This window comes from Carcharodon carcharias, chromosome 34, assembly GCF_017639515.1.
Source record: "Carcharodon carcharias isolate sCarCar2 chromosome 34, sCarCar2.pri, whole genome shotgun sequence".
Classification (NCBI taxonomy): domain Eukaryota; kingdom Metazoa; phylum Chordata; class Chondrichthyes; order Lamniformes; family Lamnidae; genus Carcharodon; species Carcharodon carcharias.
This window is the reverse complement of record NC_054500.1, coordinates 18167752-18190718: the sequence shown is the minus strand read 5'-3', so window position 1 is coordinate 18190718 and position 22967 is coordinate 18167752. Positions and strand designations below refer to the sequence as shown.

Below are 22967 nucleotides of genomic sequence, written 5' to 3'. Positions count from 1 at the left end.
GTACCCACATGTCTGTGTACATGCAGCAATTGCGGCTTCATGGCATGTGCTGGCTGACAGAATGATTCGACAAAGTCTCACCACAGATCTCAAAGAATGGAACAAGCTGAGGGTTAAACTCTAAGATAAAAGCAAAATCCTGCGGATGCTGGAAATCCGAAACAAAAACAAAAATAGCTGGAAAAACTCAGCAGGTCTGTGGAGAGGGAGACAGGGTTAACGCTTCGAGTCTGAATGACTCTTCATCAGAACCAAAGAGGAATAGAAATGTGGTGAAATATAAGCTGTTAGAAGGGGGTGGGACAGGTGGAGCTGGATAAAGGGCCGGTGTTTGTTTTATGACATCTTTGGCAATCTCTCCTTTGCCTCCACTTATCACCGGCCCTCTATCCAGCTCTACCTGTCCCACCCCCCTTCAACCACCTTATATTTCACCTCATTTCTATTCCTCTTTAGTTCTGATGAAGAGTCATACGGACTTGAAGCATTAACTCTGTCTTCCTCTCCGCAGATGCTGCCAGACCTGCTCAGTTTTTCCAGCATTTTTTTTGTTTTTGTGTGAGAGTGAAACTCGTTTGAACTGTAAGAAAGAGGCAAGTTGCAGTTAATGTGTCGAAGACTCACTTCTGACACTTCTTGTTTCATGATGTCACTACCTCAGCAATCAACGGACGAGCTGGAGTTAATTCTTTATCAGCGTTGAGGAAGAAGTTTTAAAATGAATCATTGAATTTGCAGGCAGAATGCTGATTGATTACCAGAAACAGTGGGGAAGCAGGAGTTTAAAAAAAGCACCACAGTCATGTTTAAAACTGTTAGCACAATGAATTACTGGATTTGGGGCTATTAATAAAGGACTTGTGTTTGATTGGAGCCTTTCACGTCAGCTCATCCTGTGGGCCCAAGGAGGTAATTTTGAAGCGCCAATGCTATTGTAATACAGGGAAGTGGAGCAGCGTATTTCTACACAGCAAGGTCCCACAAACAGCAATGAGTTGAAAAGCTAGATCATCTATTTTAGGTGGTGTTGAGGAGATGTTTACCAGGGTTGATATCGAATGTATAGTAACCAGTTAACAATTGAGTTGCCTGAAATGGTTGTGCCACTTGCTCACAGCCAAAAAAAGGTTAGAAAAATAAAGAAAACTTAAATTGAATGTCTAGCGTAGAGCCAGGCCAAGCAGCCCAACTGGTCTATAGGAACATAGGGACATAGGGACAGGAGGAGGCCATTCAGCCCCTCGAGCCTGTTCCACCATTCAATGAGATTGTGTCTGAGCTGTGACCTAACTCCATAGGAGGTGGTGGCAATAGAGGTATTGTCACTTGACTGGTATCCAAGGGTAATGCTCTGGGGGTACCTGGGTTCTAAATCCCACAGTAGCAGATGGTGTAGTTTGAACTCAATAAAAATCTGGAATTAAAAGCCTAATGAAACCATTGCTGATTGTTGTAAAAACCCATCTGGTTCACTAATGTTCCTTAGAGAAGGAAATCTGCTGTCCTTGTCTGGTCTGGCCTACATGTGACTCCCACAGCAATTTTATTGACTCTTAAATGGGATGGCCAGTGACTAGCCAGTGATGCCCACATCCCATGAACAAATAAATTAAAAGAAAACTTGCCTTTGTCCCTTAACACCTTAAGTTAACAAAAACCTATCAATCTCAGATTTAAAGTTAACAACTGATCATGCTGTTTGCAGAAGAGATTTTTATTGCCTTTGTGTGTCAAAGTGTTTCCTAATTTCACTCCTGTAAGATCTGGTTCTAATTTTTAGACTCTGCCATCGCCCCCCCCACCACCCCACTCCCTCCCCCCAACTTGTCCCGGACTACCCAAGCAGCGGAAATGGTTTCGCCCTATTCACCCAATCAGTCCCCCTAATTGTCTTGAAAACTTCAACTAGATCACCCCTCCCACCCAACTTTCTAAACTCTAGGGAATACAATCCTAGTTTGTGTAATCTCTCCTTGTAGTTTAACCCTTGGAGACCAGGTCTCATTCTGGTTGTACTCCATCAAGGCCAATGTATGCTTCTGGAGGTGAGGTACCCAGAACCTGCTCATTGTGACTCCAGGTGAGGTTTAGCCAGCGCTAGCGTTTAAAATTTAACTTGCACCCCTTTTTTTGTTTTATTCATTCATGGCACATAACCAACAATTTTGTTGCTCATCTCCCGAGAACAGTTAAGAGTCAACAATGTTGCTGTGGGTCTGGAGTCACATGTAGGCCAGACCAGGTAAGAGTGGCAGATTTCCCTCCATAAAAGGGGGCATTAGTGAACCAGCTGGGTTCTTAAAACAATCAATAATTTCACAGTCAACATTACCAAGAACAGCTTTCAATTTAAGATTTTTAAAAATTAATTGAATTGCATCAGGTGCTATGGTGGGATTTGAACTCCTACCCCCCCAGAATGTCAACCAGCAGTTACTAGATTAGGGACATTACCCCTATGCCACCATCTCCCATCAAAGGTCATCACCTGTTTCAAGTTGTGTAGAAGGTTCAAACACCATGTTTGAGAGGGCTTGGGGTTGCAGCTCTGTAGTACGATATAGGGGTTGATTTTGAGACATTTAAAAATGAGGAGAAGTGCAGAAAGGAGCAAGCGTTTGGAGGGGGAGCTCCCAAGAGCTGGGGTGAGATGACACCCGGGGCTTTGCACTCGTGACTGACTGGAGAGAGGGCAGGTGGCTGGAGCTGGAAGGGCAGAAAGTTGCAAGCTACCACAAAGTGATCGAGATATTTCCAGGAGTGGGGTAAGGCCATGGAGGAGTTTATAGACCAGGATGAGAATTCTGAAATTGAGTATTGCTGAAAAAAGACATTTTGTTGAAGCTTTTCAACTTGCACTCACCAGGACCAAAAGTATACCAACGTCAGGGGAAGCAACAACTTTATACTATATGAGAAGAGAGTGCTGATTTGTTGGCAAATGGACTCTGATTGGTAGAAGAGTTGCCAGTTAATGTTGACTGACAGTTAACTGCCAAGCATTGTTTGAAATTTAAACCAGGCAGCTTGACATTGACTGCTCAAGACATTGCCCAGAGGAATGAACCAGCGAATGGCTGTCACTTATTTTGTTTAGCTGAAACAGGTGCAGTGTGTGTACATGTTCTTTCTGTCTGCAAAGAACAGGGCCCTGTGTATTAATATATGTAGCTTCCAGTACACACAAATGTGCCAGACTGCAAGCTCAGCTGACAATCTTAAATTGGTTGTCAGTGTAATTTTTAGTGCACTGAGGATTATTTAGCAAATATTATCCATTCACAGAAGCACATCTAATCTTGGACACTGTGTTTTGAGTTTTATAAGCATGGGCTGGTTGGGTAGGGTCTGTACCCTGCTGTTGTGAACAGCAGCTGGGACATACTGCTTGATATGATCTGCCAGTCTTTGGGACATACAGCCTACACACCTAGCATCACACTGGCGCTGAAATTCATACACCGCATTACATACTTGTGAGAAAGGCAGAACGTCTTTTTGGCTTAATGGCAGCATCCTGATAGTGGTAAATACCACTCGTGTTGCTACCGCATGGTAGTAGCGTGAAACAGCTAGCTTCACCTGTTGCTCAAATTTTTGAGATACCTTACCCTCCCAGGGTAATCTGAGGTAGACTGGGCACTTTTCAGGGCTGAAAGTGATGGCCTAAGGCCTGTTCATGAGTTTGTGTGAAATAATCTGATCAGGATAGCCACTATTCTACAGGATGTTTTGGATGCCCCTATTTCAGCATTAAGCTTGCATGGTGAACAGATGTTTTGGATGTTTTGGATGTTTTGGATGCCCCTATTTCAGCATTAAGCTTGCATGGTGAACAGATGTTTTGGATGTTTTGGATGCCCCTATTTCAGCATTAAGCTTGCATGGTGAACAGATGTTTTGGATGTTTTGGATGCCCCTATTTCAGCATTAAGCTTGCATGGTGAACAGATGTTTTGGGCCCTATTGACGAGCTTGCCGATAAGACCGATCTTATAGCGCGTGGAACTGTAAGAATCCCAGCGTGAATATTGACCAATGAAGGTAGGCTTGCGGTAGACCGTGGTAGAGAACCCCCTGGCCGATTTTTCAACTTGAGCAGTCAGGCAAGCCCTGACATTGGTATTTCCTTACCATTGTCCTGATGAGTCCAAGTCAAAAAGCTTCAACAAAATGTCATTTTGCAGCAATTCTCAAGTTCTGTACTACCAAACGACTATTTGAATTCTGAAACCAGTGTTCTGAAGGACAGTGGGAGGTCAGTGGGAGCAGGCAACAATAGCCCAGCCATCGTTGCAAAGGACATTGTAGGGTAGGGTTTGGGAGGGAGAATTTTGGAAGAGCAAGAGTTTATTTATGGTTGAGCAGCCATCACAAAAAGCATCAGGGCCTCAAGGAGTGTTCCTCACATTAAGAGTTTGTGGTGGAAGAATTAATCCAGGCTGGTCTTTTGGTTTAAGCTGCTTTATTTTCCAGACAACTCCTCAGCGCTACTGACTTTCAAGTAGCTTCCACACAAAGTGTTCCAGCTGTGTCTTTTTATTCTGTTTAGATGGGATAATGAATACCCATCGCCTGTTTAACTAGCAATTGGTTTCATCAAGGTGATTGGTTTCAACAAGGTGATTGCCATATTAACAGATTCCCCTCTTTTCTAACTAAAAAAAAACTTAAGAACAATTTTTTAAAACAAACAGAAGGAATTAATGTCACACATTTCCACATCTATAACCCCCGAATTTCTTTTACCACAAATATATATACAAAAAGGTTTAGAGGGAACATTAGGGGGAACTTCTTCACTCAGAGAGTGGTGAGAGTGTGGAATGAGCTACCATCTGACGTGGTAAATGCGGGCTCACTCTTAAGTTTTAAGAATAAATTGGATAGATACATGGATGGGAGAGGTCTGGAGGGTTATGGACTGGGTGCAGGTCAATGGGACTAGCGGAATAATATTTCGGCACCGACTAGAAGGGCCGAATGGCCTGTTTTACTGTGCTGTAGTGTTCTATGGTTCTAAAAACAATTTTTTAATTGCATCATTATAAGACACCCCCCTTCCAACACATTTAATAATTTCTTAGAGCAGGTACTTCTTTTCATGAAACATAGTTGGTGACTTGTGTCAACCCATTTTATCTTAGAGATCTCTTTTCTCTCTAACATCTCTTTTATGCTGGCTAGGCCTATTCTTTTTCAGTGACACTTTTTGTGGAATGAACGTTGTTTCAAAGAGACCGGTTATCAACATAACGTTCTTTGGGCAAACGTTTCCCACACTGCCCCTTATATAATATTTCTGTCAGTGTATTGGATAAGTAAACCCCCAAATCTAATGCTTCTACCAAAGCTAGAGTCTCAGCAACTAAGGTGCTTTTCACAACCCTTTTTATCTTCTTGGCCTCCCAAGCCAGTGGGCAGCATTTGTCATTCTTTCCCACCGAGAATACGATAAACCCTGTTGTGCTAGAGAGCCCATCTAGGAGATTGGCTTGTGAAGCATCGCTAAAAATGACCAACCTCGTATCTTCTGGATCACCCAAAGCTGGAAACTTGAGCACATGACTCTCAGAATTTAGTTTTTTGAATGTTTTATTTGCTGTCAGAACGTGCTCAACTGTAGCATGTTTCATCATGGTACTCAGCTCCAACACAACATAATTAGCATCAGGCCTAGTCTGAGCACACAACCAGTTCGACTGCCCAATCAAGCTTCTCAACTGTTCCATTTCTCCCTTGGTTGCAGGATCCTCTTCTTGTGAGGATCTACCACGAGTTACTGGGATATAATTAACATTTTCTAGATCAGTTTGTTGATTCAATGTCACTCCTAACTTGTTCTGCTTAATGTCTAAACCTGTGTATTTAAAGGCCCCAGAAGCCTGGCTTCCGACCTGGAATTCCTTCTTTATCTTCTCGACTACCCATTGTTCAAATTCTACAGAACCTCCCCACAGGAAATCATCAACATGCATGATAAAGATCCCAGCTAGTTTCTCCTTATGGAGCCAGTATAACATCGTGGGATCTGCCTTTAACCGACTGCAACCTGTTTTTAACAAGACAGACCTCACGGAAAAATACCAGACTCTTGATGCATCATTTAACCCATAAACACACTTATTCAATTTCCACAGCTTTCCTTCTACTTCCCCGGCTACTTTGGCGGTTTCAGAAAAACTCCCCTTTGAAACTTCTCCACCTGTAAAAATGCAGCCTTTATAATCAATTGATTTGCACTCCCAGGAATAAGATGCCAAACTAGCCCAAAAAAATCTTCAAACTCACTTTCCACGCAGCAGGCGAGTTTCCAATCTGACATCCAGATCTCCTCGTCTCTCTTCCAAGCCCTATTACCTTGTCAGGTCCTTCTCACTCTTTCTGGCCTTCCCTTTTATAATGTACCATATCTCCTTGTCTAAACTGTGTTCCTGATGGTCTTATGCAGCGCCGTAGGTGCCGGATTTTCTCCGAAGCCTCAGCTTTAATGAAAGCTTCACTGCCTGTAGGCAGAGCGTTCAGATGAGCAGAAAAGGTGGAGCTAATGCTCGTCCCTACTCGAGCAGGGGGAGCATCTGACAACACTGAAGGTAACTTCGGATTTCTTCGGTACACTGACTGATACGAACTCTACCCCCCAACCATTTGCAGAGAGTTCTTTGTGTGCACTGCCCAAGCTAGCGCCGTTTGCAGTTTACAATCTGGTTCATCAGCTAATATTTTATGTAACATGTCATCTAGTACCACATGATTTCTTTCACAAAGACTACTACTAAGTGGGCTCTCAGCTGCAGAATGCATAACTATAATGTTTACATTTTCACACATATCTCGAAGTTCCTCATTGGTGAATTCCCCGCCATTGTCTGTGAGGAACTTTGTTGGTGTTTCTAATCCTGTTCCTACCCATTTCTCCATGACCTTATTGACAGTGTTCCTTTTGGTCTTTACTATGTATCACAGTGGATAGGCTAAACCTGGTTGCCATATCTACGAAGTGTAGTAAAAAAATACCCCTATCCTTGTCCCAAACTTTCAAGTCCATTGCCACTGCCTCGTTAAACTCCCTGGCTAATGGCTCACAACAGGTCACAGTGGTGTCTTGTGATATTTAAGGCAAGTTTCATACCGAGCAGCGATTTGTTCAATAAGATCATCATATCCTTTATTGACTGCTCCAGCATCCCGAAGCAAAGTCTTCAGTTTCTGTGGCGCTGGATGTGCAAATTGTCTATGTAATTTCCAAATGATTGTCTTTTTGTCCACCAAATTGTCAATTCTCAGCAGTTAACAAAACTTCATGAACTTTTTGATGAGAAATCTCTGGCTTCCTCAGTGGCAGTCAGTAGTGGCCTGACCGAGTAAAATGGAGACCCACATTTTTTCCAAACACAACTGCTCTATCATTCTTCATATCTAACATCATCTGAGCCTTCCTCATTGCAGATCGACTCAACAATAGCAGTATCTCACTTGAAACTACGTCAGTACTGATAAACAGATTGATCCCTGCTATCTTACAAGGGAGGACCACCCGTTTGGAGGATGTTAATGTATTGTCATCTCTGAACCTGAAGCAGGTAGAGCTTTCACACCCTTTGACCTTCCGCCGGTCTGCCTCATTGACAGACTCCAGATAGCAGTCAAGCCATTCCATGCCACACACCATAGAAGTGCAACCACTGTCCAGAACTGCACAGTTAAAGGAATCTAACATCAAGATATTCATCATCAGAGTCAAACTCTCAGTGATCAATACAATCCCACCATGGCAGCCACCATCATCATGTTCAGTTTCAGAAGAATCCGTCTCATGGGTCAATTCAAAAACGTGATTCCTTCACTGTGGGCAGTTCATCACATAAAGATACTGGGAATCACACTGAAAACTCCAATTAACCATTCCCCGTGCATTTTTTGGGTTTAAACGCCCACGGCCACCATCCCAGACACACTTTTTGTCCCAACTCTCAAATTAGCTCGGGTGACAACCATTTTCAGGCCTCTTGTCATTAACCCCATCTTTGTATTGGAATCTTTGTCTAATATTTGGTCGACTGTGAAATTCGGTCACCATTGAATCCTCTATCCTGTGTTTCACAGCACAGTTGTTCGCATTTGCTAAGAAAGTGACAGGGACCGACTGTTTCGCCAGAAATTTTTTTAGGGCAGCAGCCATTTGATCCAAGAGAGGTTCTGTCTGCCGGAACTGAAACCCTGTTAGTGCTAAAAGTCCAGCAACACGGAAATGCGAGCACGGTCCAGTAATTTACCGATTCTGAAATTTCAAGTTCATATCGTTGTGGTCTCCTGTACCATTGATCAAAACCCATGATATATTCTTCCATGGGCTGATCAACTGATTTCCTAAACAAAAACAGAATTACCTGGAAAAACTCAGCAGGTCTGGCAGCATCAGCAGAGAAGAAAAGAGTTGACATTTTGAGTCTTCATGACCCTTCAGCAGAACTAGGTGAATCCAAGGAGAGGGGTGAAATATAAGCTGGTTTAAGGTTGGGGGGGGGGGGGGCGGTGGGGTGTGGTTGGATGGGGGGAGAGAAGTGGAGGGGGGTGGGTGTGGTTGTAGGGACAGGCAAGCAGTGATAGGAGCAGATCATCAAAAGATGTCACCTCTGTGTTCTTTTGTTCTGTTGTCTGTGACATCTTTTAATGATCTGCTCCTATCACTGCTTGTTTGTCCCTACAACAACACCCCCCCTTCACTACCCCCACCGCACACCTCCCACCCCCCCAACCCCCCCCAACCAGCTTATATTTCATCATTTCACCCCTCTTCTTGGAATCATCCAGTTCTGCTGAAGGGTCATGAGGACTCGAAACGTCAACTCTTTTCTTCTCTGCCGATGCTGCCAGACCTGCTGAGTTTTCCCAGGTAATTCTGTTTTTGTCTTGGATTTCCAGCATCCGCAGTTTTTTGTTTTTATCTTTTTGTTTTTGTTTTTATCTGATTTCCTAAACCTATCAAAGATCGTCCAAGCTTCATACGCTTCCAATAACTCATCCTTTTTGTAAGACTTATCCAAAAATTGTATCAGATAGTTTAATCTCTTCTTGATTCAAATCACCCACTTTCCGCTCTGAAAATACTTTAGTCCTTATCTTACTTCTGGCTGGTGGTGATAACGCCAAAGCCATAACTTGCTTCTTCCGGGGTATAGCAGTAACCTGGGTCCACACTTCAACATCAGCCTTCCATTGCTGATAAGGTTCAGAGTCAGAAAAAATTGGTGGATCACCAAAGCTTGCGATTTTACACCATCCTTCTGCCATTCCATAACTTAAATTGGCAGCAACGCTACACTTCTTTTCCCTCAGAGGATTGAGACAGAAATCTTCACATACAGCAATCAATCAGCAAAGCTTCAAGTTCATCCTTTGCTACCCGTCTTATTCACAATAAGAGGTTGTGGTGGAAGAATTAAAGCAGGCTGGCCTTTTGGTTCAAGGTGCTTTATTTTCAAGACAGCCCCTCAGTGCTACTGACTTCCAAGTAGTTTCCACACCAAGTGTTCCAGCTGTGTCTTTTTATTCTGTTTAGATGGGATAATCAATGCCCATCACCTGTTTAAATAGCAATTGGTTTTAACAAGGTGATTGCGATATTAACAAGGAGGGCACTAAGAATACATGTCATCAGGGCTTGGCCTAAATAGCTAATTGGTTATGGTATTGGGCTTATAACCCCAAGATCAAGAGTTCAAATCTCACAATGGCAAACTATGAAACAATGTAACTTCATCTGAAACAGATGGAAACAGGTTTACTCAAAAGAGTATCAAGAGTTCAAATCTCACAATGGCAAACTATGAAACAATGTAACTTCATCTGAAACAGATGGAAACAGGTTTACTCAAAAGAGTATCAAGAGTTCAAATCTCACAATGGCAAACTATGAAACAATGTAGCTTCATCTGAAACAGATGGAAACAGGTTTGTACTTGAAAGAGTTACAAGTGGAGTACCAATAGTTACTGTAACACAAGTGACTGAACCTAGTTCAGATTCCTCTTTCTGAGGACCTTGCTGGATGAATTTAAAAGATTATCAAGAGTTCAAATCTCACAATGGCAAACTATGAAACAATGTAACTTCATCTGAATAGCAACAGGTGGAAACATGTTTGTACTTGAAAGAGTTAAAACGAAATGTGTGCCATTGAGCCACTTCCTCCCATGTGCTGCTGTTAATAGAAATCAAAAGATTATCAAGAGTTCAAAACTCCCAATGGCAAAACTATGAAACAATGTAACTTCATCTGAAACAGATGGAAATGGGTTTGTACTCGAAAGAGTTACATATCATCAGGAAGAAACAGCAGGGCCATCTCCCACCATAAGCCTGGCCAATATTTGCCCCTCAACCAGCATCACCATTTGGATTATCTGCACTTGATCACATTGTTGCTTGTGGAATCTTGCTGTGCACGCTTGGCTGCAGAAGGGCAGTGCGAACAGGAGCTAATTTGCAAACCTTCGTGCTGGTGATTGAAGAGGGATGGCTTCTTTGTTTGGTTGATGCTGCACTGGGAAAGTTTTGGCTTGTCCATGAATTGGCACTAGGTTGGCTGCCAGGCTGCACCGACAGGATCGAGAGACAGAATGGCAGGGAGGCAGGTCTTGGCATTGCCAGCCTAGATAGTGAAGTTGGCCATAATATCTCCAACAGGCTGAAAGTATGGATATAGCACTTGAGGTGACTATGCAGACAAAGTACTGTGTAGTTACAAAATCTCCCTAGATCCCTACAGGACTTGAGGGGAAACTTTTCTTGTGTCAGATGTGGTTTTGGTTCTAAACTCCTGTGAAAAGAAATGATCATCATGTCACAGATAACAATTACTCTAACTGCACCTGGAAAGTCCTCAGATTTTCCTTTTCTTTTTTGCTTTTCTGTCTCAAACACAGAATGACTCCCCTTGTTTCAATCCTCACAGCCCCTCTCTCTCCTTTCCTGAACTTTCGGGCCCCCCCACCCCCCCCACCCCCCCCACCCCCCCACCCCCCCCACCCAGACGGCTCCCTGGCCCCGCTTCCTGCGCAATGATAGGCTTCTCGGCTGTGATGCAGTGTCGCAGGGCAGCTGGGTTCTGCCCTCACACAAAACGGGCACACACACACTTTCGAACTGGAGGCAACAAGTGATCAGAAAGATAAAGGAGAAAGGCACGCATTTATGCAGCGCCTTTCATGACCTCAGGATGCCCCAACATGCTTAACAGCCAATGAAATACTTAGCCCCTGTCGCAGTGTAGCAAAAGCGGCAGCCCACCATTTTGTGCACAGCAAGATCCCACACTCGGCGCTGCAATAACAGGCAACCCGTGTTTTCGTGACGTTGATTGAAGGATAAACATTAGTCAGATCACCAGGGAGAACTGTCCCACTCTTCTTTGTGGCTGTGGGATCTCTTGTGTCCACCAGAGAGGGCAGATAGGTTTAATGTCTTACCTGGAAGTCAGCATCTCCGACAGCATAACACCCCGGGATCACGCCTGATTTCTTTGTTGTGCCCTCCTCCTTTCCCCACCTTGCTCCAAGCACTGAGGCCAATGCTGATCCTGGGTTATTGAGGAGCAAGAGGGAGGAGGGACAGAACGAGAGAGAGAGAGAGAGAGAGGCAGAGAGAGAGTGAGAGAGAGGCGGAGAGAGAGAGAACAATAGAGAGAAATAAATAGTCATGGTCTTGCTCTTGACAGCCATTCCAGTATGGAGTTCATGTATGTTCAGCGATGGACTCAGCTGTGAGGCAATCTGGTGGAATAGCTGACTGCCACTCACTGTCTGGAGATCACCTATAAAGAGAAGCCACTTGGCCATGTTATCAGGTCAATTGGGAAAACTTCAGGAGAAGTGAGGCGAAAATTACTCGCAGTTTCCAAAAGCAATCATCTCATGAATTCTCGATCAAAATATGTTTACAGTTCAACATTCTGCATCTGTTACACCCGCAGCTTTTTAAAACAAAACCTCATAGTTTCGTCAGCAGGCGAGCGATCGGGCACATGTCGTTCCCCGTCTGTTGGTTTGCTTTCAAGCCCATTGTAGTAGTGCGTCATTCAGGTCTGTGAAACTTTCAAGCTTCCTGTTAACGACAGTTCCAGATTGCGTGGTCTGACAAGCTGCAGATTCACCCTGCGCTGCAGTCAAACACAGGAGAGCTTGGAGCTGCCATCGCTTTAACCATCACTAGCACATGGGCTGCATCGACAAGGGAAACTACATACCAGCAAAAAAGGTTGGAACACCAGACAAGTGGCAGAGCCAATCTCAGGGGTAGGTGTCCAAAAGATGACAAAAATCTTTCTTCATATTCAGATAACATTGACACTTGCATCATTTAATAAACTGGAGCATCTTGCACTGCTGGTGTAGTTGTAACAATGATGCACAGTTTGGGGATTGCAGCAGTTTAGCAATAATCCTTGGGGATTGGATTAGGCTGTGTGTTGGGTTGTGTTGGGTTAGGGCATGGGTTAGGCTAGGCTCAGTTAGGTTGGGTTGGTTTGAGTCGATTTAGCTGAGTTAGGCTGGATTGGATTGGATTGTGTTATCTTTGGTTATGAATAGGCAGAGTTGGGCTGGGTTGAGTTGGATTAGGCTGAATTGAGTTGGACTGGATTGGATTAGGTTGGCTTGGGTTGAGTTGGTTTAGTTTAGTTTTGGATAGCGCTCGATTGGTTTAGATTGGGTTGGATTGAAGATTGCTATAACAAACCAGGGGGACGTTAGTCTTGAATTGCTTTAGCAAACAGCTAGTACAGGCATGGTGGGATGAATGACCTCCTTCTGTGCTGGAAACTCCTGTTGTTTTGTGGAAGATTATAACTGCGTTTTAAGTTTCTTGAAATAGTTAAATCCAAATGAGAGGCAAAAGCTGGCAATTGAGCTAAATATTAGCAAGTGAAGAATGTTCACGGGAACAGCAAAACAGAGAGTGAGAGAGAGAAACAAGAAAGGTTTCATTTAAACAGAAAGAAATAAATTGTGTTTTTATAGCCCCTTTGACAATCTCCCAAAGCGTTTGCAGCCAATGAAGCCGATGTGTTGTGATGTGGGACACGCAGTAGCTCGTTTGCGTACAGCATCGCTCAGCAGTGTTTGTGTGATTTCAGGTTGCATGGTGCTGAACTAGCGCTATAGCTTTTGGGCGTTTCTCATAATATTTCAGTTTGAGGTTCACCACTCAGCCATTTACTCACTGGCCTTGTTCACCATTCCTTGGTATTTGCATGTTGTGATTTATTTGAACTTATCTTTCGTTGTCTCCCTCAGATCTTTCGGTGTTTGGTGTTAAATTCAAGGTTCCTCTACATCGCACTGTAAGTCCATCCGTAGGAAACATGAACCAATCAACAAGTATGGAAATCTATTGTAACCAGATGTGTAAGATTGACTTTAGAAAAAACAGTGTTGAATTGGCAGCCATGTACAGTGTAATCTTTACCGTGAGTATTACCATGAACTGTCTGACACTGTGGCCAATTATCTTGCAAGTCAAACAGAAGAATATCCTTGGAGTTTACCTATTAAGCCTGTCCATATCTGACATTTTCTACGTCTTGACCATTCCTCTCTGGATCCTGTATTACTACAACGGCCACCAGTGGAAGCTCAGCTGGGCCTCCTGTTATTTCTCTGGGTTTGTCTTCTATTCCAATGTCTACATTAGCATCTTCCTGCTTTGCTGCATCTCGGTTGACCGCTACTTAGCAGTCGTCTATCCCATCGAATCTCAGGGGTTCCGGAACCCGCAAAAAGCCGTGCAAGTCAGCCTGTTGATATTCCTAACAATCTTTGCCTTCCATCTTCTTGTTTTCCTTGGCTCCATCAAGCAACAAAGAGGCCATGAAGCAGACAACCAGACTTGCTTTGAGGGCATACCTCTTGTCCAGCCGGTGGCCATTGCTAACTACTTCCGCTTTGCCCTGGGCTTTTTGGTGCCGCTCCTGGTTTTGATTTTGTCTTACCAGAGGATCTTCAAGGGCGTCAAGAAGAGCTTAACCCTGGGGCCAGAACAAAAGGCAAAAGTTAAGCTTCTTTCCATATCAGTCATCACCATCTTCATCATCTGCTTCGCCCCCTATCATATTATCCTCTTGCTCAGAACAGTAAATTTCAACCTGACTGATTGTAGTTGTGACTTTGAACAAAAAGTTCATCTGCCCTTCAACATTGCTTTGGCGCTGTCTAGCCTCAACAGTGCAGTGGATCCGATACTCTATGTATTAGTCAGCAACGGTATCAAAAAGGACCTGAGGAAAGTTTTTACCTCCGTCTATCGTATTGGTTTCACAAAGGGGAGAGCGAGGGGCTCTCCCATTTCACTTACTAAGACCACCACTTTGATCGCCCATGCGTGACCGAGGACAAGGGTAAAGGTGGATGAAATGGAACTCGGATTCACTGTAGCCTCTTCAGTATTGACCTAAAGAAAGAATGCTGCTTCTTGTGCCTGTTCCCAGCTCCGAGACCAGACAGGAGGCAAGATGTGGATAAGACAAGAGGTGGAGTCATGGGCTTGGATTGCTAGCAACAATACTGACAACCTGAATGGGTAAACTCTCCTTACCTAGAGATACAGATGGAAAAATTGGCTCGTGTTATTTTCAAACCTGACTTTGGGTGTCCACTTTGTACATTTCTGGATGGATCATTTCACCTGGAACTGTCCTGTCAATGGCTGACCAAGCAGTGGAGCAAGGGTTTGATCAATTAAAGGAGTGTTAGGTTTTCTGCCCGATGTTCACCTCAACAAGAACTGACATTCAGCTGCAGAGTCAGACTGGTGCCCTCTCCACTCCCCAGCCTCATACTGTGAAGACCAGGCACTCCAACACCACAGGACTTGTAACCCAAGCCCAGGGCTAGCAATATGGACCCAGTGAGGACAACTGAGTCTCAACGATAGCCTCAAACTTTTGTCCTCAAGCTAAAAGTTTGACCTTTAGCACTGCAACTAAAGAGAACGGAAGGCAGGTATGGGGAGCCTTTGTCTTACCACGGGCCATTCGCACTGACAAAAATCAGCCTTGGGCCACGCACACACTTAAAAATCAACTTAATTTAGTTTTTTTTTCAAGAGAGAATGCAAAATCTCACCCTGTTTTAATGTGATGGCTGATTTGAATATTGTGTTGTTAATTATTATTATTACGGTAACTTAGCTAACGCTTTTATCTCAGGCAAATTCGGAAGGACGATGATAAATGCCCTTTGGAAGGCCCCACTGTCACAGGTCTGTACTTTTAGAAATCTGGCTGAGCTGGATGAAGTCGAGCAAAGGGCCGGATCAGGCCTGCCAACCCATAGGTTCCCCACCCCTGCTTGAAGGGGGTCTTCATATATAAGAAGCTACCCTAAAGTGTGCATTTATAATGGAAACAGCATTTGCATATGTTATAACTATTCACAATTTGTATGTGTATTGAGGCCACCGCCATTTGCATGTGCAATGGGATGCCCATAATTTGTCTGTGCGATGAGATACCCAAAGTTTCACTCAGATTATGATGACTCAGTTTTCATTAATAAAAAAGGACCGTTGCTTTCACACATTGTGTATTTCTCTTCATTCAACGTGTTTGCAGCCCTAAGGCTGACTTGCATTCTGACTCACATCACAAACTTCATACAAGTGGTCAAGATAAAATCATGCGAATATGTAACAATCGTGTAGTGAGGAAACTAGAGTGCTCCTCTGTTGCTGTCACTGTGCTGTGCAATATTGACCTAGAGTTGGAAAATGCAGGTCCTCATCCAGCATTCTTCCCCTCCTCCCTCACCTCCAACTCCTGGCTGGGGTTCAGTCCCCAGGGTCCTGGCTATATCCTCCCAACTCAGCTTTGCTTCCTCTGTGAGTCCAGGGCAGTGTTGGCCGGCTGTGGGAGGCTTCGCGTGGCGCAGCGCGGTCCTCAACCTGCACACCGCAAGCGACCTGGCATGGGAGCCCTTAGGGGTACAGAGTTCGGGCACGAACCTCAAACTGCCTTGAAATCAGCTAGCGCCCCACCGCCCAGCAGTTGAAGCAGGGACTCGCCCTGCTTTGGTACAGCGCTGGCAAACCTTGCAGTGCACCAACTCACTTGGCCATCAGTGAGGGTCTATCCAATGCCAATCAGGTGCTAACCCTTGGGATTTAATGCAGAGTGGTTCTGGAGCAATTGCAGATTTTCTCCACTCCCCAAAAGTTTAAAAAGTCCAACCTGCAGCTTCTTTCTAATAACTGCAGGAGATGAAATGCTCCAACACACTATTCACAGATCGGAAGGGCTTCAGTTTCTGCTCAGAACTCTGCGAATGTTGCAGAATTTCAGCTTTATCATAGGAACCATAGAACCATAGAAAGGTTACTGCACAGAAGGAGGCCATTCGGCCCATCTTGTCCATGCCAGCCTGAGGAAAAACCAGTAAAACTTGGGAAATGACAATACTGGCCCCAACTGGTCTTGTATATGTGAAAATGGAACATCAGTTCAGACCAGTAACTCTCATTTCTCAAACTTTACTAGTTTCTCCTTCTTTGAGAGATGGAAATTGAGAAAAACAGCAAATTAACCACCCAGGTTGGATCTCTGACTTTCTCTCCCTCTCTCTCTTTCCCATTTGTTTCTCTTTCTCTCACTCTCACTCTATTACTGTGTAAGTATGTGTGTCTCTGTCTGTCTCTCCCTCTGTCAGTGCATATATGTCTTTGTCTCTTATCTGTTTCTGTCATGTGTTTTTCTCTCTCTCTCTGTCTTTCACTCTCTACTGTGTGTGTGTGTGTGTGTGTGTGTGTACGTGTGTTGTGTGTGTACATGTGTATGTGAGTGTGTATGTGTGTACGTGTGTATGTGAGTGTGTGTGTGTGTGTGTGTGTATGTGTGTGTGTGTATGTATGTGTGTATGTATGTATGTATGTGTGTGTGTGTACGTGTGTATGTGAGTGTGTGTGTGTGCATGTGAGTGTGTGTGTGTATGTGTGTGTGTATGTGTGTGTGTGTGTGTGTGTGTACGTGTGTATGTGAGTGTGTGTGTGTGTGTGTGCATGTGTATGTGAGTGTGTGTATGTGTGTCTGTACATGTGTGTGTGTATGTGTGTATGTATGTGTGTGTGTGTGTGTATGTGTGTATGTGAGTGTGTGTATGTGTGTGTGTACATGTGTGTGTGTATGTATGTGTGTGTGTGTCTTTCTCCGAGTGAGTCACTCCCTCCTGATCTCTTTTTTTTTCTTTCTCTGTTACGCTTCCTCTCTGTACCTTGCTCTGTCTCGTGGTCACACAATCTCCTCCTTGCCTCTGTCTTACTCTATTTCTCACTCTGCTCTGTCTCTCTCCCTTTCTCGTGCATCTCTCTTTCCCTCTCTCTGCCTGTCTCTTGCTGTCACTCCCTCACCCTCTTTCTGTAACTCTTTCTCAATCACTGTGTGTTTCTGTAACTTTCTTAATTTCTCTGTCGCTGTCACTGTTTCTGTTCCTCTTTTTCTCTCTGTCCCTCTCACCCTCTCTCTCTGCGTCTCTCTCTCTCTCTCTCTCTGTTCCCCCCTCTCTCTTGCTCTGGCACTGTTTGTGTGTCTCTCTCCTGCTTCCAGTCACTGATGTGCCCCTTTCTCTAAACTGAGTCTATTTCTGGGTCATTGGTGCAACTATCCCCTGGGACAATAGGGGAGATGAACTGGTTTTGTCAATCTTTATGTCAGTTACTGTCTTTCCAGTTCTCCTAGATTCCTTTAGAACTCTGTTCCCTGACCGATTGTGGGATCTGCAAGACCATATTCTGTGTGCAACCTTCATTCAGTTCTGCCTGCCACCTATTAATTGCATATTAATTGGGTGTTTAATTGCCTGAACTGGAGATTCACTTGTGCTCCTATATAGAGGAGTGGAGTGAAATGGTGGTTGTTAGGGTTGGAGGTGTATGTGTGTCTCTGTAAAACAAAACTTACCAGTGTGTAAAGACCTAGTCTCCAGTTCTAGTCTTAGAGAGTTGCCAACCCTCAAGATTCACCTGGAGTCTCCAGGAATTGAAGATCAAACTCCAGGACACTGCTGTGTACAACCCTGGAGAAAAATCATCGGGATATAAAAGAGATTTTTTTTTTTGTCATTTTCTTTGAACGTTTCTCTTTACCAGATATAAAAATATTGAAAATGGGAAAAGAGAGGCTGTTTGACTGACAGTCGAGCATCATCCAATTGGGTAATGAATCTTTTTGCTTTCCAGTTGGCGTAGGAAGGCCGTACGTCACAAGGATGGATGTGTTGGCCGACTAATGGCTGGAGCGTGGGGGCGAGTCATGTGATGGAACCTCCAGGAACACATTTAATCACAGTTAACAACTCAACCAATGCATGTAACTCTCTTCCATCTCAGTCTACTCCATTTGTGACTTCTTTGTTTACCTGCGTACATCTCTTGTGGGGAAGAGCAGAACTAGAGGCCATCAATATAAGATAGTCCCCAAGAAACCCAATGGGGAATTCGGGGGAAACTTGTTTACCCAGAGAGTGGTGAGAATGTGGAAGTTGCTATCACAGTAGTGGTTGAGATGAATAGTATTGATTTATATAATGGGAAATGAGACAAGGAGATGAGGGAGAGGGGAATAGATGGTAACAATGGTAGATTTAGATGAGAAAAGATGGGAGGAGGCTCGAGTGGAGCATAGACAACAGCATGGACTAACTGGGCCAAATGGCCTGTTTCTGTGCCATATATCCAATGTAAACCTTTGTATTCATGTTTCTGACTTTCTCTCTCATTCTCTGTCTTTTGTTCCACGTATCTCTAGTTGCTGTGTGCAAGTTGCTCAGCCATTCTCACCTCTATCTCCCCCGATCCTTCTCTCAGCCTCACTCTTTATTTTTGACCTTTATCACTCAATGCCTCCACCTCACACCCAGAGTCACACATTGGGATAATGAACAACCGGTGAATCATTGATATCAAAGCGAGTAGAAAGATTCTGAATGTCAGGCTAGTTCTTGTTTAAAAAACTAACATGGAGGAAGCTAGCAGGTAGGTTGAGGTGTGATATAGGGTGCAAGGAGACGGTTACCAGAAGTTAAACCACATGAGGAAAAATGCAGACTCAAAGCTAATGTGACAGACACACAGCATTTTGAGATGAGAGATGGCACAGAGGAAAATGTGTTCCAGACATGGGAGGGACACAGTATTGTCACTGGTTACCTCATTGCCAAAAACATTATGAGTCAGGAAATCCAGGTGTTTGTAAACCAAGTTCCAAGCGAGAGGCAACTATAAAGGAAGACAGAATTGGCATTTATGTAGCCCCTTTCGTGACCTCAGGACCTCCCAAAGTGCTTCATAGCTGAGGATATATTTTTGAAGTGCAGACACTGCTGTTTTGAAGGAAAGCGAGACAGCCAATTTGCGCACAGCAAGCTCCCACAACCAGCAATGTGATTAATGACCAAATAATATGCCTTTCATGAGTTTGGTTGAGGTTGAGTGCTGACCAGGACACGAGTAGAGAACACCAGGGTCTTCTTGACAAAGTTCACCTGATTGGGCAGGTAGAGCTGTTAGTGGTATGTTAATTATACAGTGAAGACATGTAGGGGAAGAGCATTGCTTAATTAGATACCTAGGGCACTTATAAAGAGAGACTGCCTTCCACGACCAGTGGACACCCTGGGGGCTGAAGTGCTTCATTAGCCCCCAAAATGACGCTTAGTCTGATTCAGTAAGATTCCTTTTAAATGCTGTTTTTGCTACAGTGCCCTCCAAGAGGCTTTCAATTGGTTTAATTGGCTTTTCTCCCCGCCAATTAGTTAATTTGTTAATTTGTTGAATTTGTTTTACTGCTACTCAAAAGAATATAAACAGAGACTGCCTTCCAAGACCAATGGGTCACTAGGGACATAGGGTCTGAAGTGCCCCCAAAATGGCATTTTAATTTAATTCGATAAGTTTCCTTTAAATTTTTCATCCTTTTGTTACAGTGACCATTTAGGAGGCTATCATTTTAATTTAATTTGCTAATTTTGTTAATTTGCGAATTTTCTTTGCGTTACACCAAAAGAGTATAAACAGAGACTACTGGGACACAGTGCTGGTAGGTAGGAAGCAGACATGTGTAATGCTGCGTCCTGTAAATAAACCTTATATCAAGAAAAATATTAGCGTCTAGTTTCATACTTCACCAACTGGCTTGGGGTCAAATTAACAATGGCCTCAGTTTAATGTCTCGGTGAAAAGTAGCGCCTCTGACAATGCAGCACTTCTCTCCCACCCACTCCACCCTCCCTCTCCATCCTGTATTGGGTCCAAGTTTATAATCCTGGTAAGGCTGCCATTCAACATTTCTGTAATCTGTTTTATGTTGCGAACATAAGAAATAGGTGCCGAATTAGGCCAATTGGCCTTTCAAACCTTCTCAGATCACTGCTAATCTTCTACTTCAGCTTCACCTCCCCACAATCTCCCCATATCCACCGAGTTTTCTTTATTACCCAAAAACCTATGACTCTTTGTCTTGAGTGTATCCGACCCTCTGAGTGAAGAAATTTCTCTTCATTTCAGTCCTAAATGACCAACCCCTTTTTCTGGGGGTGTGACCCCCCCGCTCTAGATTCCCCATCCAGTGGGGACATCCTCCCAGCATGTACCTTACTAAACCCTTTACGGACTTTATATGTTCACCTCTCGTTCTTCTAAGCTCTAAGGAATACAGGCCTGGACTACTCAGTTTCCCCTCGGAGGACAATCCCTTCATGTCAGGGATCAGTCTAGTGAACCTTTCTTGTACTCCCTCTAAGTCTGTCCTTTCTTAGATAAGGAGACCAAAACCATGCACTGCAATCCAGGTGTGCTCTCACCAAGGCCCTGTGTAATTGCAGTAGGACTTCTTTACTCTTATACTCCAATCCCTATGTAATAAAGCTAATGTACCATTTGCTTGCTGTGCCTGCATATTAACTTTCTGTGATTGGTGTAAAAGGACACAAGGGCCCATCTGAATACCATTTCCTTCCCCCCACTCCACCTCATCGCATACCTTGTTCATTAATTTTATTTACCCCCCCCACCCCGCCCTCCAACCACATCTTCTTAATTTACACCAAATGATGTCAGGTTCACCACTGGACAAAAGTTTCCACGCCTTTTAGGGTGCCCACTGTCGTGCTCAATTGTTCAACTGATCTGTGTTTGATTATGTGAGTCGGTTTACTATTGCTGCTCACTGTGCTTGATTAGTTAAGCCTGGGTGTGGACTCAGGGAAAAGTCAACAAACTGTAGAAATAGCGGGAAGCTAGAGCTGATGCATGGAGTAGACATTTTAAAGCACTGAATAAAACCTGTTACACACATAGAAACTAGTGTCATCTCTACATAGATCCAAGATATAAAATATGTAACATCTTCTTGTTTCATGCCATTATCAAGACCAGTCATTCTCTCTCTGCCTCATCAGAGTAGCCTCAATATCTGTATGCTAACCTGAGGAAATCAGCTTTTGCCTTTGATGCTTTGCCCTCTGAGACCCCTCAGGGTTGGTCACACCTGTATTGCTAATGCCCTTTAGGAAAGGAAAGCTGTTGTCCTTATCCAGGACTGGGTTGATATGTGACTCCAAACCCACAGCAATGTGGTTGGCTCTTAATGGACCTCCAAAGTGGTCTAGCAAGTCATCCAGTACAGTGACGATCACTACAAGGGGCTGCAGTACTTCAAAAATGATGGCAGCCCACCATCATCTTCTCAAGACCAATAAGGGATGGGTAATAAAGGCTTGCCTTGTGAGCGATCCCAAGAATTAACAAAACAAATGAACGCCACCATGTGGGTGGCCATAGGATGAAATAGTTAACGAATGTAGAGACAGCACCAACCAGTGTTCAGTCAATAAATCATCTGCAAATAAAAATGCCAAAAAAAAAATTCAAGGGATCTGAAGTCATATAGAATCATACATCACAGAAGGAGACCATTTCAGCCCATTGTGCCTGTGACGTCTCTTTGAAAGTTCTATCCAACTAGTCCCGTTCCTCTTTTTCTCTGTAGCCCTACAAGTCTCTCTCCTTCAAGTATTTATCTCATTCCCATTTGAAAGTTACAACTGAACCTGTTTCCACTGCCCTTTCAGGTAATGCATTCCAGATCACAACAACTCGCTGTACAAAACAATTCTCCTCATCTCCCCCTCTCTGGTTCTTTTGCCAATTGTATATCCACTGGTTTCCGACCCTTCTGCTGCTAGAAACACATGGTGGTGGTGAGCTGCCTTCTTGAGCCGCTGCAGTCCATGTGGTGTAGGTACACCCACAGTGCTGTTAGGGAGGGAGTGCCAGGATTTTGACCCAGTGACAGTGAAGGAACGGCCGATATATTTCCAAGTCAGGATGGTGAGTGACTTGGAGGGGAACTTGCAGGTGGTGGTGTCCCCATGTGTCTGCTGCCCTTGTCCTTCTAGGTGGCAGAGGCCACAGGTTTGGAAGGCGCTGTCTGAGGAGCCTTGGTGAGTTGCTGCAGGGCATCTTGTAGATGGTACACACACTGCTGCTACTGGGCGTTGGTGGTGGAGGGATTGAATGTTTAAGGTGGTGAATGGGGTGCTGATCAAGCGGGCTGCTTTGTCCTGGATGGTGTTGAGCTTCTTGAGTGTTGTTGGAGCTGCACTGATCGAGCTTGGTACTTCCCATGAGTCTGTCCTTCACCTTTGTTTTGGCCAAGTCTTATCTCTCTACAATTCACATGGAGGATGTTCTGAGTGGTAGCCAAGTTGGTACCATTGATAGGGTTGATCCGTAGACACTTCTGGAAGCTTTAAGCTTATTTACTAGGTACTCAGCAGCAACTACATATGTGCTTTCAACTCAAGTTCTATCTCTACACTACTAACTACTAAGGGAGCCCACGCTAGTCTCCTATTGGGTCCTAAAGATCATGTGATATTCCTTAACAAGCATTATTCTTAAAGGCATATTACACACTAATT

The 22967-nt window shown here is 44.0% G+C and overlaps 1 protein-coding gene across 1 annotated transcript; it reads left to right on the top strand.

Moving 5' to 3' along the window:
- Window positions 1-12104: 12104 nt before the first annotated feature.
- Window positions 12105-15573, top strand: LOC121272590 (probable G-protein coupled receptor 132). The gene is made up of 2 exons (XM_041179244.1): window positions 12105-12296; window positions 13296-15573. Exon 2 carries the CDS (start codon window positions 13364-13366, stop codon window positions 14381-14383), a length of 1020 nt encoding a protein of 339 aa, XP_041035178.1. The 5' UTR covers window positions 12105-12296; window positions 13296-13363; the 3' UTR covers window positions 14384-15573.
- Window positions 15574-22967: the final 7394 nt, after the last annotated feature.